The sequence below is a fragment of the Gekko japonicus genome, unplaced genomic scaffold (genome assembly GCF_001447785.1).
Source record: "Gekko japonicus isolate JY-2015 unplaced genomic scaffold, Gekko_japonicus_V1.1 scaffold739, whole genome shotgun sequence".
Classification (NCBI taxonomy): Eukaryota; Metazoa; Chordata; class Lepidosauria; order Squamata; family Gekkonidae; genus Gekko; species Gekko japonicus.
In genome coordinates, this window is record NW_015168070.1 from 95,181 (window position 1) to 107,488 (window position 12,308).

At 43.9% G+C, this 12,308-nt stretch overlaps 1 protein-coding gene across 1 annotated transcript in view; it reads right to left on the reverse strand.

Moving 5' to 3' along the window:
• The window catches only part of ANKRD55 (ankyrin repeat domain 55), a 52,393-nt gene that overhangs the window by 14,444 nt on the left and 25,641 nt on the right, over positions 1–12,308 (reverse strand). The window contains exons 6-9 of the mRNA XM_015414603.1: positions 12,041–12,169; positions 8,237–8,421; positions 4,154–4,321; positions 1,578–2,242 (exon numbers count right to left, since the gene is read on the reverse strand). Coding sequence (XP_015270089.1) covers positions 1,578–2,242; positions 4,154–4,321; positions 8,237–8,421; positions 12,041–12,169 — 1,147 coding nt within the window. The remainder of the gene's footprint in view (positions 1–1,577; positions 2,243–4,153; positions 4,322–8,236; positions 8,422–12,040; positions 12,170–12,308) is intronic.

Consider the following 12,308-nt stretch of genomic DNA (forward strand, 5'->3'; position numbering starts at 1 on the left):
TGTCCCCGCCCCCACCCCCCAATCAAGCCTCCACCACCCCCCGCGGATCCCTCACTTACCCCAGGAGGCGGCGGGAGGGCCTTTTCTGGCCTCCCAGAGCCGCAGCGCTCCGGCGCTGGCCCTGGGAGGTGGCGAGGGGCCTCTTCTGGCCTCCCATGGGCTGCAGCGCTCCGGTGCTAGCCCGGGGAGGTGGCGGGGGGCCTCTTCTGGCCTCCCACGGTCTGCAGCGCTCCGGCGCTGGCCCAGGAAGGCAGCGGCGGGCCTCTTCTGGCCTCCCACAGGCCACAGCGCTCCGGAGCTGGCCCGGGGAGGCAGTGGGGGGCCCTTTCTGGCCTCCCATGGGCTACAGTGCTTCGGCGCTAGCCCGGGGAGGTGGCGGGGGGCCTCTTCTGGCCTCCCACGGGCCGCACCGCTCTGGCGCTGGTCCAGGAAGGCGGCGGGGGGCCTCTTCTGCCCTCCCATGGGCCGCAGCGCTCCGGCACTGGCCCAGGGAGGAGGCGGGGGGCCCTCTTCTGCCCTCCCACAGGCCGTAGCACTCTGGTGCTGGCCCAGGGAGGTGGCAGGGGGCCGCAGCGCGGGGAGCTGGGGGCAGGGTTTGCTGCCGCCACCATTTGTTTTGGCACCTGGGCTCCCGGAGCAGCGCTCCGGTGTCCTCCGGCCCCAAAAGACCCCTGCATGTACCACTGCAATGCTCTAGCAATCCCCCCTTCCCCAACTAATTTTTCCTGACATTTTCTCCTGCTGGTGCATCAGGCAGCAGCTGGCAGTGGAGGGAGGTCTATAGCGGAGGTAAGTTTAAGCATGTTTCCAAGATGATTATTATAAACTGCTAGTATGTCTGCAGATGTCTGTGCTTCTCTTCATCACTACCTACTATGGAGCTAGTGTGGCATAATGGTTGCAGTGTTCTTCTAAGATCTCAGATACCCAGATTCAAATCTCCACTCAGTCATGATGGTTGTCTGTCTGTTGCAGGCATAATTCAATCAGAAACTGAAGCTAGGAGTCTCAAAATTGCCCACCAGTTTGTAGTTAATTATGAGAGCCCCAGGTTCACAGCCCAAGTTTGCTGGCTGACCATGGGCCACTCACACGCTGTCAGCCTAGCCTACCTCACAGGGTTGTTGAGAGGATAAAATGAGGACAGAGGAATGTTGTATGCCACTTTGGAAGAAAACGGGGGTGTAAATGAAGTAAATAAACAAACTGTCCAAAATGGTAACATAAAGTAATGGAATATTCAGAGGTTAAAGACAAAAGGATGGCAAATCACATTATATACTGCAAAATGATGTAAAACTGAATTGATAATGCAGTAATGACCACATTATTATGGCCAAAGAAAGGCCATATATGGGTGGAAGAGAACCAACGACTGCTTGGACTTCATCATAGTAGTTCCCACTTCTGAAGAGACAAGCCACTGTTCATTTTAATAAGAATTTGGCTCTTCAGCGTGAACACTGCCATGGAGAAAGCAGCAAGCAAAGCTGTGGCAGTGGCATGCAAATCCTTTTCATGGCATACATGCCTTTTGGCTAGACCCCACCCCATAACTATATAGTGGAAAAAGATACCTGATGAAGAGTTAGGCAGGTGTGGGAGATAAGGAGGGCACAACAGGACATGGCTGGATCTTTCCGGGAACAATCCATCTATCAGTTTGTTATCAGAAGGCATTGTTGTCCAGATTTTACATGTGAGTATTTGGTTAGTGTCAATTTCCCAAGGGTTGTCCAAAGTTTGTCGGTTGTTCCTTTGATCTGACAAATCATGTTCGCTTCTGCTTTTTTGAGAGCAATGTGCAAAATGGCGGGCATCAGTACCCAAACTCATGCTAGATGCTGTCGTGGGAGAAGATGTTAAAAAAGGATGACTCACAGTAATGGGTGGGAGGCTTTGTGTTCTTATTGGTGGAAGGCCATGGCAGTCCAAAGGGTTATTTTCTGAGATGAGGTACTTCTTCGTGTCTGTGCTTCTTCGTTTGAAGTCGATAGCCGTGACACACTCCTCAGAAGGGCCTTTGCAGCTTGCATCCATAATGCAGTCAAAGGTGGTGATGATGTCATCAACCTCCGAGGTCTCCTCCCTCTGAGATTTGTCTCTGGTTTTGTCTTTCTGATTTGCCTTCCAGTCGTCCTTTTTCTTTTTGTATGAGAAAATTTGGTTCAGCATACTGAATCGACTTTCTTTCTTCGAGAATTTATTGTTCTGTGAGGAAACCTGATGAACTAGCTCTAGTCTTTTGGGAATTAAAAAAAAAAGTCCATAGTGAGAAAATAAAAATGCAACCGTTCATAGTTTCAGTGGAAATATGTACATACATATTTAAAAGCCAGTGTGGTGTAATGGTTAGAATGTTGGGAGACCCAGGTTCAAATCCCACTCTGCCATGAAAGTCCAATGGGTCACCTTGCATCAGGGACTCTCAGCCAAACCTACTTCACAGGATTGTAGTGAGGAACAGGAAGAATTGTGTTGTAAACTATGTTGGGTTCTCTATTGGACCTGCCAAACACTATTAAAATAAATCAAATATGAACAGGGGCTTAAGGAGTAGGGCCATACACGGAGGAATGTGAAAGCCCATAAACTAAATATGGTGATAGAACCAGATGCATTTGGACGACTTTGCACACCGGATATGGGATTATAGTTGGTTGTAACTAGCAAGCCTCATAGCAGGTCGGGATTGGCCTCCTGAGCCCCACAATTTTCTTTTCCAAGAAAAATCAATCAAACAGTCATCCTAGGCTAAGATAGTGTGGCTTCAGCTCCACATTGAGATGGCTTTTCTGGTAACTGGGACCACATTATCTGCTGCTGAGGCACTGTTTTAATGAATGATGTTTTAATGAAATATGGATGATGATTTTATGGATTTTAAATTGATTATTGTAACATGCTTTTAATATTGTAAATCTACATTAATTGCAGATACGTATGTGTTGTTACCCATCCTGAGCCTACAATATGGGGAGGGTGGGCTATAAGTCTAATGAAATAAATAAATAAAACCAACTCTTTACAGGAAATATTGTTTACTGAAATGTTATTGGAAATAAATGGCTTAAGGATTTTAAAACAGGAAACAATGCTAATTATTAACTGGAAGGAGCGCAAGGAGAGAGAAGTAAGAGAGTTAAAAATGTCTGGAGGAAAGCTAAGTAAATTTTTTATTTTCATTCATTTGTCCATCAGTTTGGCGGGGCATAAATGAATGAAACTAGAGTGCATACTTAGGATATGAACTCTTGAAGATGGTTCAGAAGCTAGAGCCGGTGCAAAATGCAGCAGAAAGCTGGTGACAGAGATTATATTTTAATAGGTGTAAAACAACTTCACTGAGCTTAATTTGCAGTGCTGGGAAATTCCCTTTACAACCCAAAATGATGTAGACCAGGAGTCTCCAGCTTTGTTGAACCTGTGGGCATGTTTGGAATTTTGAGAACTGGTAGCAAGACCAAAAGAACTGGCTGATATGGGGGTTGGCACATGTGCAAAAACACAGAAGGCAGCTGCAGTCTGAAAAACGCCACTGGTGGGAACCATGGTGCCCACAAGAACACATTCGGAACCACTAGTCTCTAGACCATCTTCTCCCACATCTATCTCGATGGCTTGAAGACTTGCCTTGTCCAGAGAGACTTTGAGTTAGAAATAGTGTGGTGGTGGTGGAGGAGGCAGCACTATTGGGAAACTGATTTGCATTGCGTTTTATAGATTTTGATTGTATTTAAACTGAATATTGTATTTTTTCTGCTTTTTATTGATATTTATTGTACTGATTGCTGTAAACCATCTTGGGGACTTTTTAATGTTAAAAGGCAGTCTGTAACCAAGTGTTTTTTCCCCTAGCTAACAGAATTTGCTTCCGCCATTGGAAAATATGCTGTGTTGTGTTAGTAGCAACTGTGTATTGATTGTGTGCAAAAAAAATTGAATTTATTTATGTATTTATTTGTACCCCACCTTGCTCCCCAATGGGGATCCAAAGTGGCGTACATCATTCTTCACTTGTTTAGAAATGCTTTCAGTGACCAGCACAACTCAGAGATGACCCAGTGAATTCCAAGGGTTAACATCACTCGTATCCAGTTTCTTAGCTGGCTATAGGATGAAATACCAAGTCAAAAGACAACCCTAGTTTTACCTGTTCTCTTGGGAGAGCAGTTTAATGCATGCTGTGTGCCCACAGTACATAGCATATGTCAGGGGGGTGTTCTCGTTGATATCCCTTGGGCTGCTCTCTACCCCCAGCTGTAGCAAGACCTTGACACAGTCAGCTTTCCCTGCTGCTGCAGCCCAGTGTAAAGGTGTCCTATGGGAGAAAAAGAAATGTATCAATAACCTGGTGCTATAGAAATGTATGACACAATTAAGATAAACAGCTGAGATGGTGAAACCACTGGGGAATTAAGTCTGGGGACATGGCAACACACTTCAAAGCTGTGGCAAGGTGGCTATTTAGGGTTGCCAGCTATGGGCTGGGAAATTCCTAGAGATATGGTCATGGAGGGAGGGTGAAGTTTGAGGGGAATGAGCTCAGGAGGGATATGGAGTTACAGTGTCTGCTCTCAAAAGCTGCTATTTTCCCAGGGAAGTGGATCTGTGTAGTCTGGAGACCAGTTGTAATTCCAGGAGAACTCCAGGTCCAACCCGGAAGTTGGCAACCTTATCTGTTGGGTTTTTTTTTTTTTTGCAAGTGTCACCCCTTTAGTCATGAAAGGGTTAAGCTGAAGTTTCTGTATGTTAATGTTAGCTAGTTAGCTTAGAACCAATTAGATGTCAAGTTGAATCTTCCCGCCAAGGTCCCACCTTTAATGAAGTGACCATAAGATTGACTATTGGCTAATCGATATATTGACAGATGGCTGGTACATGCTATTCTGCACATACACAGGAGGTGAAGCTTTTGGGGAAATTTCCTCTCCTTTCTTCTCACACAGACAAGACACAGACAGTAAAGAAACAAGATGGAGTAAACTAGAAGGATGAGTTAGACTGTTAATGTTTTCTTCCCATGTAACCCTTCCCTAATTTTTGTAGTAAACCTTTTCTTAGAAGTTAAACACACACATGTCTGCTGTTTCATTCTGCTGCATTCATTTGATCTGCTAATTATCCACCATTATCACTGTTCTCTGTCTGCTATACAGAACAGCATTGTAAAATTTCAAAGAGGTGTACAGCCGACAGAGAACAGTGATAATTGCAAACATCAACTAGGTTTTTCCACTCCAGACTTCACAGCTAGACTCAGTGCTAGGAAACTGCTCCAGAGACACATGGAACTCTAGGGCAACCTTTTCTTTCCAGCAGGAAGAGACCCAGAGTTAAAGATTTATGACACCAAGCTCCATGCTAGAAACAAAAAGTATAGCTGTTTAAGAGGTAAATTAATATAATAAGAACATAAGAACATAAGAGACGCCAATGTTGGATCAGGCCAAAGGCCCATCCAGTCCAACACTCTGTGTCACACAGTGGCCAGAAATACCAGTGCCATCAGGAGGTCCACCAGTGAGGCCAGGACATTAGAAGCCCTCCCACTGTTGACCCCCCCCAAGCACCAAGAAGACAGAGCATCATGTGCCCTAGAGTCCCTATCTATATCTTGTGGCTAATAGCCACTGATGGACCTCTGCTCCATATGCTTATCTAATTCCCTTTTGAAGCCGTCCATGCTTGTAGCTGCCACCACTTCCTGTGGCAGTGAATTCCATGTGTTATTCACTCTTTGGGTGCGTTCAGACGGGGCGTTTCTGCCGGCATAAACGCGATCACACTTACCCTCCATTTTGCGGATCCCTCCGGTGGACGCCCACTCACACGCTGTGGGCGTCGGCGTTTTTTTTTGTTTTAAAGGACAGTTTGGGCATGCACATAGGCAGCCATTCAGAGAATGGCCATTTTTGCGCATGCTCAACCCCCCCCATTACATTTAAACTTTAAAGGTAAGGACTTACCTTTAAAGTTTAAAGCCCAACCTGGCCTCCCTGTAGTCCCGGACTGCTCCGGGAAGTTAAAGTAAGGGCTTTTTTCCCCCCTTCACAAACGCTCGGGGCGAAGCTTCGCCCAAGCGCATATCGCTTATTTTTTTAAAAAAATGGCGGGGGAAAGCCGGAAGCCTCAGGCTTCCGACGGAAGTGGCTGTACAACGTTTGGAGAGCGATCAGACGCCAGGGTGCACCGTTTTCAACCGTTGCACTGAGTTCTTGTATTGTGAGAAAGGGAGAAAAGTACCTCTTTCTCTACCTGCTCTTTCCCATGCATAATCTTATAAACCTCAATCATGTCACCCCTCAGTCGTCGTTTCTCCAAGCTAAAGAGCCCTAAGCGCTTTAACCTTTCCTCATAGGGAAAGTGTTCCAACCCTTTTATCATTCGAGTTGCCCTTTTCTGCACTTTTTACAAAGCTATAATATCATTTTGAGGTGTGGTGACCAGAACTGTACACAGTATTCCAAATGAGGTCACACCATTGATTTATATAGGGGCATTATGATATTGGCTGATCTGTTTTCAATACCCTTCCTAATAATCCCCAGCATAGCATTGGCCTTTTTCCCCACTGCCTCCCTGGCTGGTTTCCTGCTTCTAATGTATTTGAAGAAAGTTTTATTGTTGGTCTTTACATTTTTTGCTATATGCTCCTCATATTCCCTTTTTGCCTGCCTGACCACAGACTTGCATTTTATTTGCCATAGCCTGTGTTCCGTTTTATCAGCCTCACTGTGACTAGCTTTCCATTGCTTAAAGGAATCCTTTTTACCTTTCACAGCTTTCATTACTTTGTTAACCATGCAGACTTTTTCCTATACCTGTTTGTGCCTTTCCTAACCTGCGGAATATTTTTTTTTTCTGAGCTTCTAGGATCGTAGTTTTAAATAGTTTCCAAGCTTCCCCAATGGTTTTGACCCTTGCTACTTTTCCTTTCAGTTTCCTCCCCCCTGTCCCCTCATATCAGAGATATTACCCCCTTTAAAGTTAAAAGTGGTTGTGTCGGTCTTTTTGGCCAATTCCCTTTTTATACAAATGTTGAACTCAATAACATTATGATCGCTGTTCCCAAGCGGTACAATCACATTTACATCTCTCACCAGGTCTTGAGTGTTACTTAGGACCAAATCAAGGAATATCCTCAAACGAATGGTCATTAAAACTGTTCCCTCAATCAATAGTCAGCACTGTGCCCTCCTGGTATATCTAGCACTCAGCTTCAAAACAGTTGAATATGAACATTAAGCATTTACAACTAGAATCTGAGTGGAAAAACCAAGTTGACGTTAGCTGTTATTACACTTAAGTGAAGTTTAAGATTTGACAACAGGACTTTGAACTGATTCTGAAGTTTTTTCTCATGACACAAATATTTGAAAATTGCACTCTGAAATTTCAAATTCAAGACATTTAAAATTGTGAGCATAAGCTTTGTTTTAAAATATGAACATATCCTAAAAAGGTCTCTTCCTAGGTTCACAATTACAGTGTTTGTCGATACTGTTCATTGGCCTAGTGAATTTAATCTTTTTATTTCATAAAACAAAGCTTACATAATTTTGTACCACTCAATACAAGTATTCCAAAATGATGTTAAAAAGTCTCGCCCTGACCTAGACAGTCCTAACAACACTTTTCTGGGACAATCCCCCACTGAATTAAGTGGGATTTCTCAGTAAACCTGTTTAGGATTGCATTCTCTCTCTCTCTCTCTCTGTATGTATGTATTTTGGAACTTTTTTCTTTTAAATTGATATTTGCTTATTGTAGGCTCCCCTTCTAATTATATCAGAGATAACTTTCTAACATGACAATATCTGGGCTTCAACCTTGCCTGGAAATCAGAACTGTGACACTGCTGAGTAAATCTTTTACTCTAATCCCATCTGTGTGAGAGGCGCTTCTTTCTTCATTTTTACCTCATAATAAATCACAGGGCTAATCCCTGGTGAGTTGTGCCATGAATTAAGTTCTGATTAACACTGGAGTACACAAAACACAGAGAGGCCCCTCCTCATAACATTGACTGCCCTTCACATGAGTACGAGCTCTAAAAAGAAAAGTCAAGACACCCACTTGCTGAGTCGCTGAGCAAGAAGGAGCCGTGGAGAGAGTCATTTAATTAGAGACCACATTTCATTAGAAAGCAGCCAAACGTCCTTTACTGTAGGTCAAAGCAATGAAGGCCTCAGACAGAGCTCTGCAGCTCTTTTCATTTGGTTTCCATGGTCACCTGTCATCCACGTCAAGGGCTTGTAAGTTGCATTCTGGGACTTTAGCCAGCTCGCTGATAATGTCACTGTATCCTGCAGCCGCAGCAATGTGAAGGCAAGTCTTCCCATTCTCATCATCATAGTTGATTATCGATGGGCCCTGATAGTGGCTCAGGATGATAGAACACAGGATCCGGTTTCCACTCTGAATGAAATCAACCATGTTTGTGTGGCATAAAATGTTAATCAACAATCACAACAAAATTACGGACACAGTATTCCCACTCCTACGGCCTCTTCAAAATGGCACTTGTATTATACATAAGCATACCCTCATTCTAGGGTTGCCAGCTCTAGCTTGAGAAATTCTTGGAGATCTGGGGGGTGGTGCCAGCCTGAGGAAGGCAGAGTTCAAGTAGGGGAGGGAGCTCTGAAGAATTTGATGCCACTCTTGGACTCCTATTTCTCCTATACTCTATGCTATACCACAGACGCCACCTTCTGAAACTGCCATTTCCTCTAGGGAAACTGATCGCCATAGTCCGGAAATCAGTTGTAATTCCTGGAGGCTGGCAACCCTATCATTAGCAATATTTCCAGAGGGGTAACCATATTAGTGTACTGTAGCAAAAATAAACCAGAGTCTTGTGGATGAACTTGAGAAATGGGGGAGGAGATATTTGATTTATCAGGATGGATTTAATGAAGTGTTGCTTCCCCTACAACTGAAACATTTTAACTATAAGCCTGATTGCTGTTGAATCATAGAATCATAAAATTGGAAGGCATCTCCAAGGTTCATCTAGTTCAACCCCCTGCACAATGCAGGAAATTCACAAATACCTCCCCCCACACCCCCAGTGACCCCGTTCCATGTCCAGAAGATGGGATTTAAACATTTACTTTAAACGTATCTAGGCTACTATTCCACCCAAAGTTTCAGGGTCTTCAGGGTTTTTAACTATTACTGTAACTTGCCATGAACCATGAGGAAAGGCAGGATATAAATGTTTTAATGAATAAGAAATAAAAACCCTGGCAATGCCTATCCTCAATGGCAGGATAGTAGTATTATGCTTACTTGGGTGCTGGTTTTGTTTTCTCCTCTATCTGCAAGTATTCAAGCCTTTGTGTGGCCTGAGGCCCCTCTGGCAGGGAGGAAAATCAGGAAGAGTGAGACTGCTAGCACGCGAGCAACACCTGAGTATCACCTGAGCTGGCAGCTACTTTCCCTGCAGGTATTCAGGGATGAGTGTGACTAGATGCATGAGCCCTTGGGTGTAAACTGAGGGGCAAGAACCAAAGGGCTTTTGGCCCTTGGCTGTTAGTCTGGACGCTTTGGTAGCTAGCCCCCTTTAAAAGAATAATTATTTTTTTTAATTAGTTGGTCTGAAAATTTTTGTAAGCAGCTTTGGGTCCTTTCATGAAGAAAATTGGCACAGGAATGTCACAGAAATAAAATATATTCAGCACAAGTCCTGCTGTATGCTTTAAATGTGCGACTGCTCCATGCTTAACAGCTTCATTAATTAATTCCTGTTCACTTGTGGTGTGCTGTTGCCTCAACATTCCTGAATACAGAATAATTTCTTCCCTGATGGGCAGAAGGCTTTAATTACTTCCCTTTCCTTTGCAACAAAAGCAATTGCTCATTAATTTTTAATTTTTTAATTATCATAATCACCTAATTACAAAAAAATGTAGTGAGCACCTTTGCAGCTGAAGAGAAATGCACTAATTAACCATTCCATTTATCCTCAAGGAAAAGGAATTAAGAATCTATCTAGCTATGCCATGGCACGGGAGCAATGAATAAGCAGGAAGTAATTGATTAAGCATAGAGCATTGGAAGCATCTTTAAATTGATTAAGCACATGCGGGGAGGGTGGGGTATAAATCGAATTAAATAAATAAATAAATAAATAAAACAGCATAGGCAAGGAGTATATAAAAAGATGGAGGCGGCTTTAATTACTACTATTCTCTTTGACTGCATCTTTATTTTTATGACAGAAATTTTATAATTGTATGTTTGTGACAATAAAAAATAAAACAAGAACAATTTTGCCATTCAAAACAACAGAAGCAAAGTGGATTTAAAACAATGGTTTTGGGCCTGTGGGCATTTCTGGAATTTTCAGGAAAGGCTCCAGTACTACTATAATCGGCTGCCATGGGGGGGGGGGCAGGGACATGGAGGTGCACTGGCAGTGTGAATGGTGTGGCATTGCTTTCAGGGAAAACCAGAAATGATGTCATGTCACTCTACGAATTGCCAGAAACTCTAATCCTACAGCAATGTGATGTCACGTTTGGCTTTTCCCTGGAAGTGACATCATGCCATGCACGGCACCGGCATCACTTCTGGATTAATTAAAATTAATTTAAATTTAATTTAAATTAAATTGAAATTATTTGTCTCCTACTGCCACTCCGAATGGGGGAGGGAAGACAGAGTTGAAATTGGGGCAAGACGCGCCGCCGATCCCACGGCCGGGATGAAGCGGACCATCCGGATGAACCACCAAAGGTAGGTGGTTCATCTTTGACGCGCTTCATCGGGGGAAGGGCCAGATTGGAGGCGGGAGCATGATGCCAGCCAGATGTTGGCATGGGATTGTGCCCGTTTGCTGCGCTTCCAATCTGGCCCGCTCCCGGCCCAAACTGCCTCGTATGAACGGGGCCTATTTATCTTTAAAACCATTATTTTAACTGTTTAAAGAAAATCATAAGAGCATCTTTAACAATAAAAAAAAGCTTTAAGCACCATTCAGAGTTCTTCAGCCTTCATTTTCTTTTCTTTTCTAATCCTTAATTGATATTCTCATTTGGGGGCTGCAGCCCCCTTGGATCTCTGCATTTCAAAAGTCTGCCTCCTTGCAGACCCCTTTTGAAGCAGACAGGACTCTGAAGTCTGATCTGTTTTATAGCACAGGAGCCTGCTATTCAGAATCTCACTGAACAAGATGAAGCCCTAAGGAGTGCCCAAGTGACTGTGACTTCAGTGTGTTCTTACTCAGAGACGGATTCAAGTTCCTGTCCCACACCAACCACAAGCCAGTCTTACGTGTCTGTGGCGGTACAATTCTTGCAAAGATAAATCATTTCTTTGCATCTTGAAGCCAGCCGTGGGAATATGTATATAAATGTTGTTGAAATACTAAAGATAAACAGTGACATGATTCTGTGCATTTTAAAAAGGCTGGGTAATCTTTCACCTTCCTTGCCGTGTGCTTGTTTCATGGCTGCTTTCACTCCCCGTTGCGTTCTTTGCATTATGTTATGTATCTAACCAGTATGTTACATATAACCTACAGCAAGGATCCCCAAAATGGTGCCTACAGGTGCCATGGCAGCCATGGACACCTTTCCTAGCGCCCACCAAATGATTTTAGAAAGTGGGCAGGCCCGATAGGGCTTTTGCCCAGCAAAGCTACTGACTGGCCACTGCAGATTTTGTAAAAAGTTGCTTTGGCAGCAGCTGCTACTACAGCACAGGAATCTTCAGTGCGTGATTGAAGGTTAGCCAAGGCAGCCATTTAATGGTTGGCTCCGCCTCCAATGGCAGTTCTTTTGTGGCAGCGCTCACCACATTATTTCAGAATTCCAATACTGCCTGCAGGCTCAAAAAGGTCAGGCCTGCCCTACAGAGTAGGGCTCCAGACCGATTTGGGATCCTACTCTGACTGGAAACCCTATATTTTCCATGTTTACATTATGCACTATTTTTACACTTATTCTTTCCATGGTTTCACACTGTAGACACAAAACCATCAACTGAAGAGAAACGCATATGGTGTTAAAGGGCTGACCACTGTACCTACCTGTACTGCCCAGTGAAGAGCTGTTTTAAAATCTTTGTCCACCAGTGTTGGATCAGCTCCTTTCTGAAGCAGTATTTGAACATGCTGGGGTCGATTATGGAACGCAGCCCAGTGAAGTGACGTCATTCCCTATAAATCATAAAGCTAAGACATCAGAGCTCTTTGGCAATGTAAAACTTTTGTTGTTCCAGTGGCCTTCACATAGTGCCCACCAATACGTTTCATGGTACCCACCCTTCTTTTATGCATCAAGGAGCCAATTATGGCT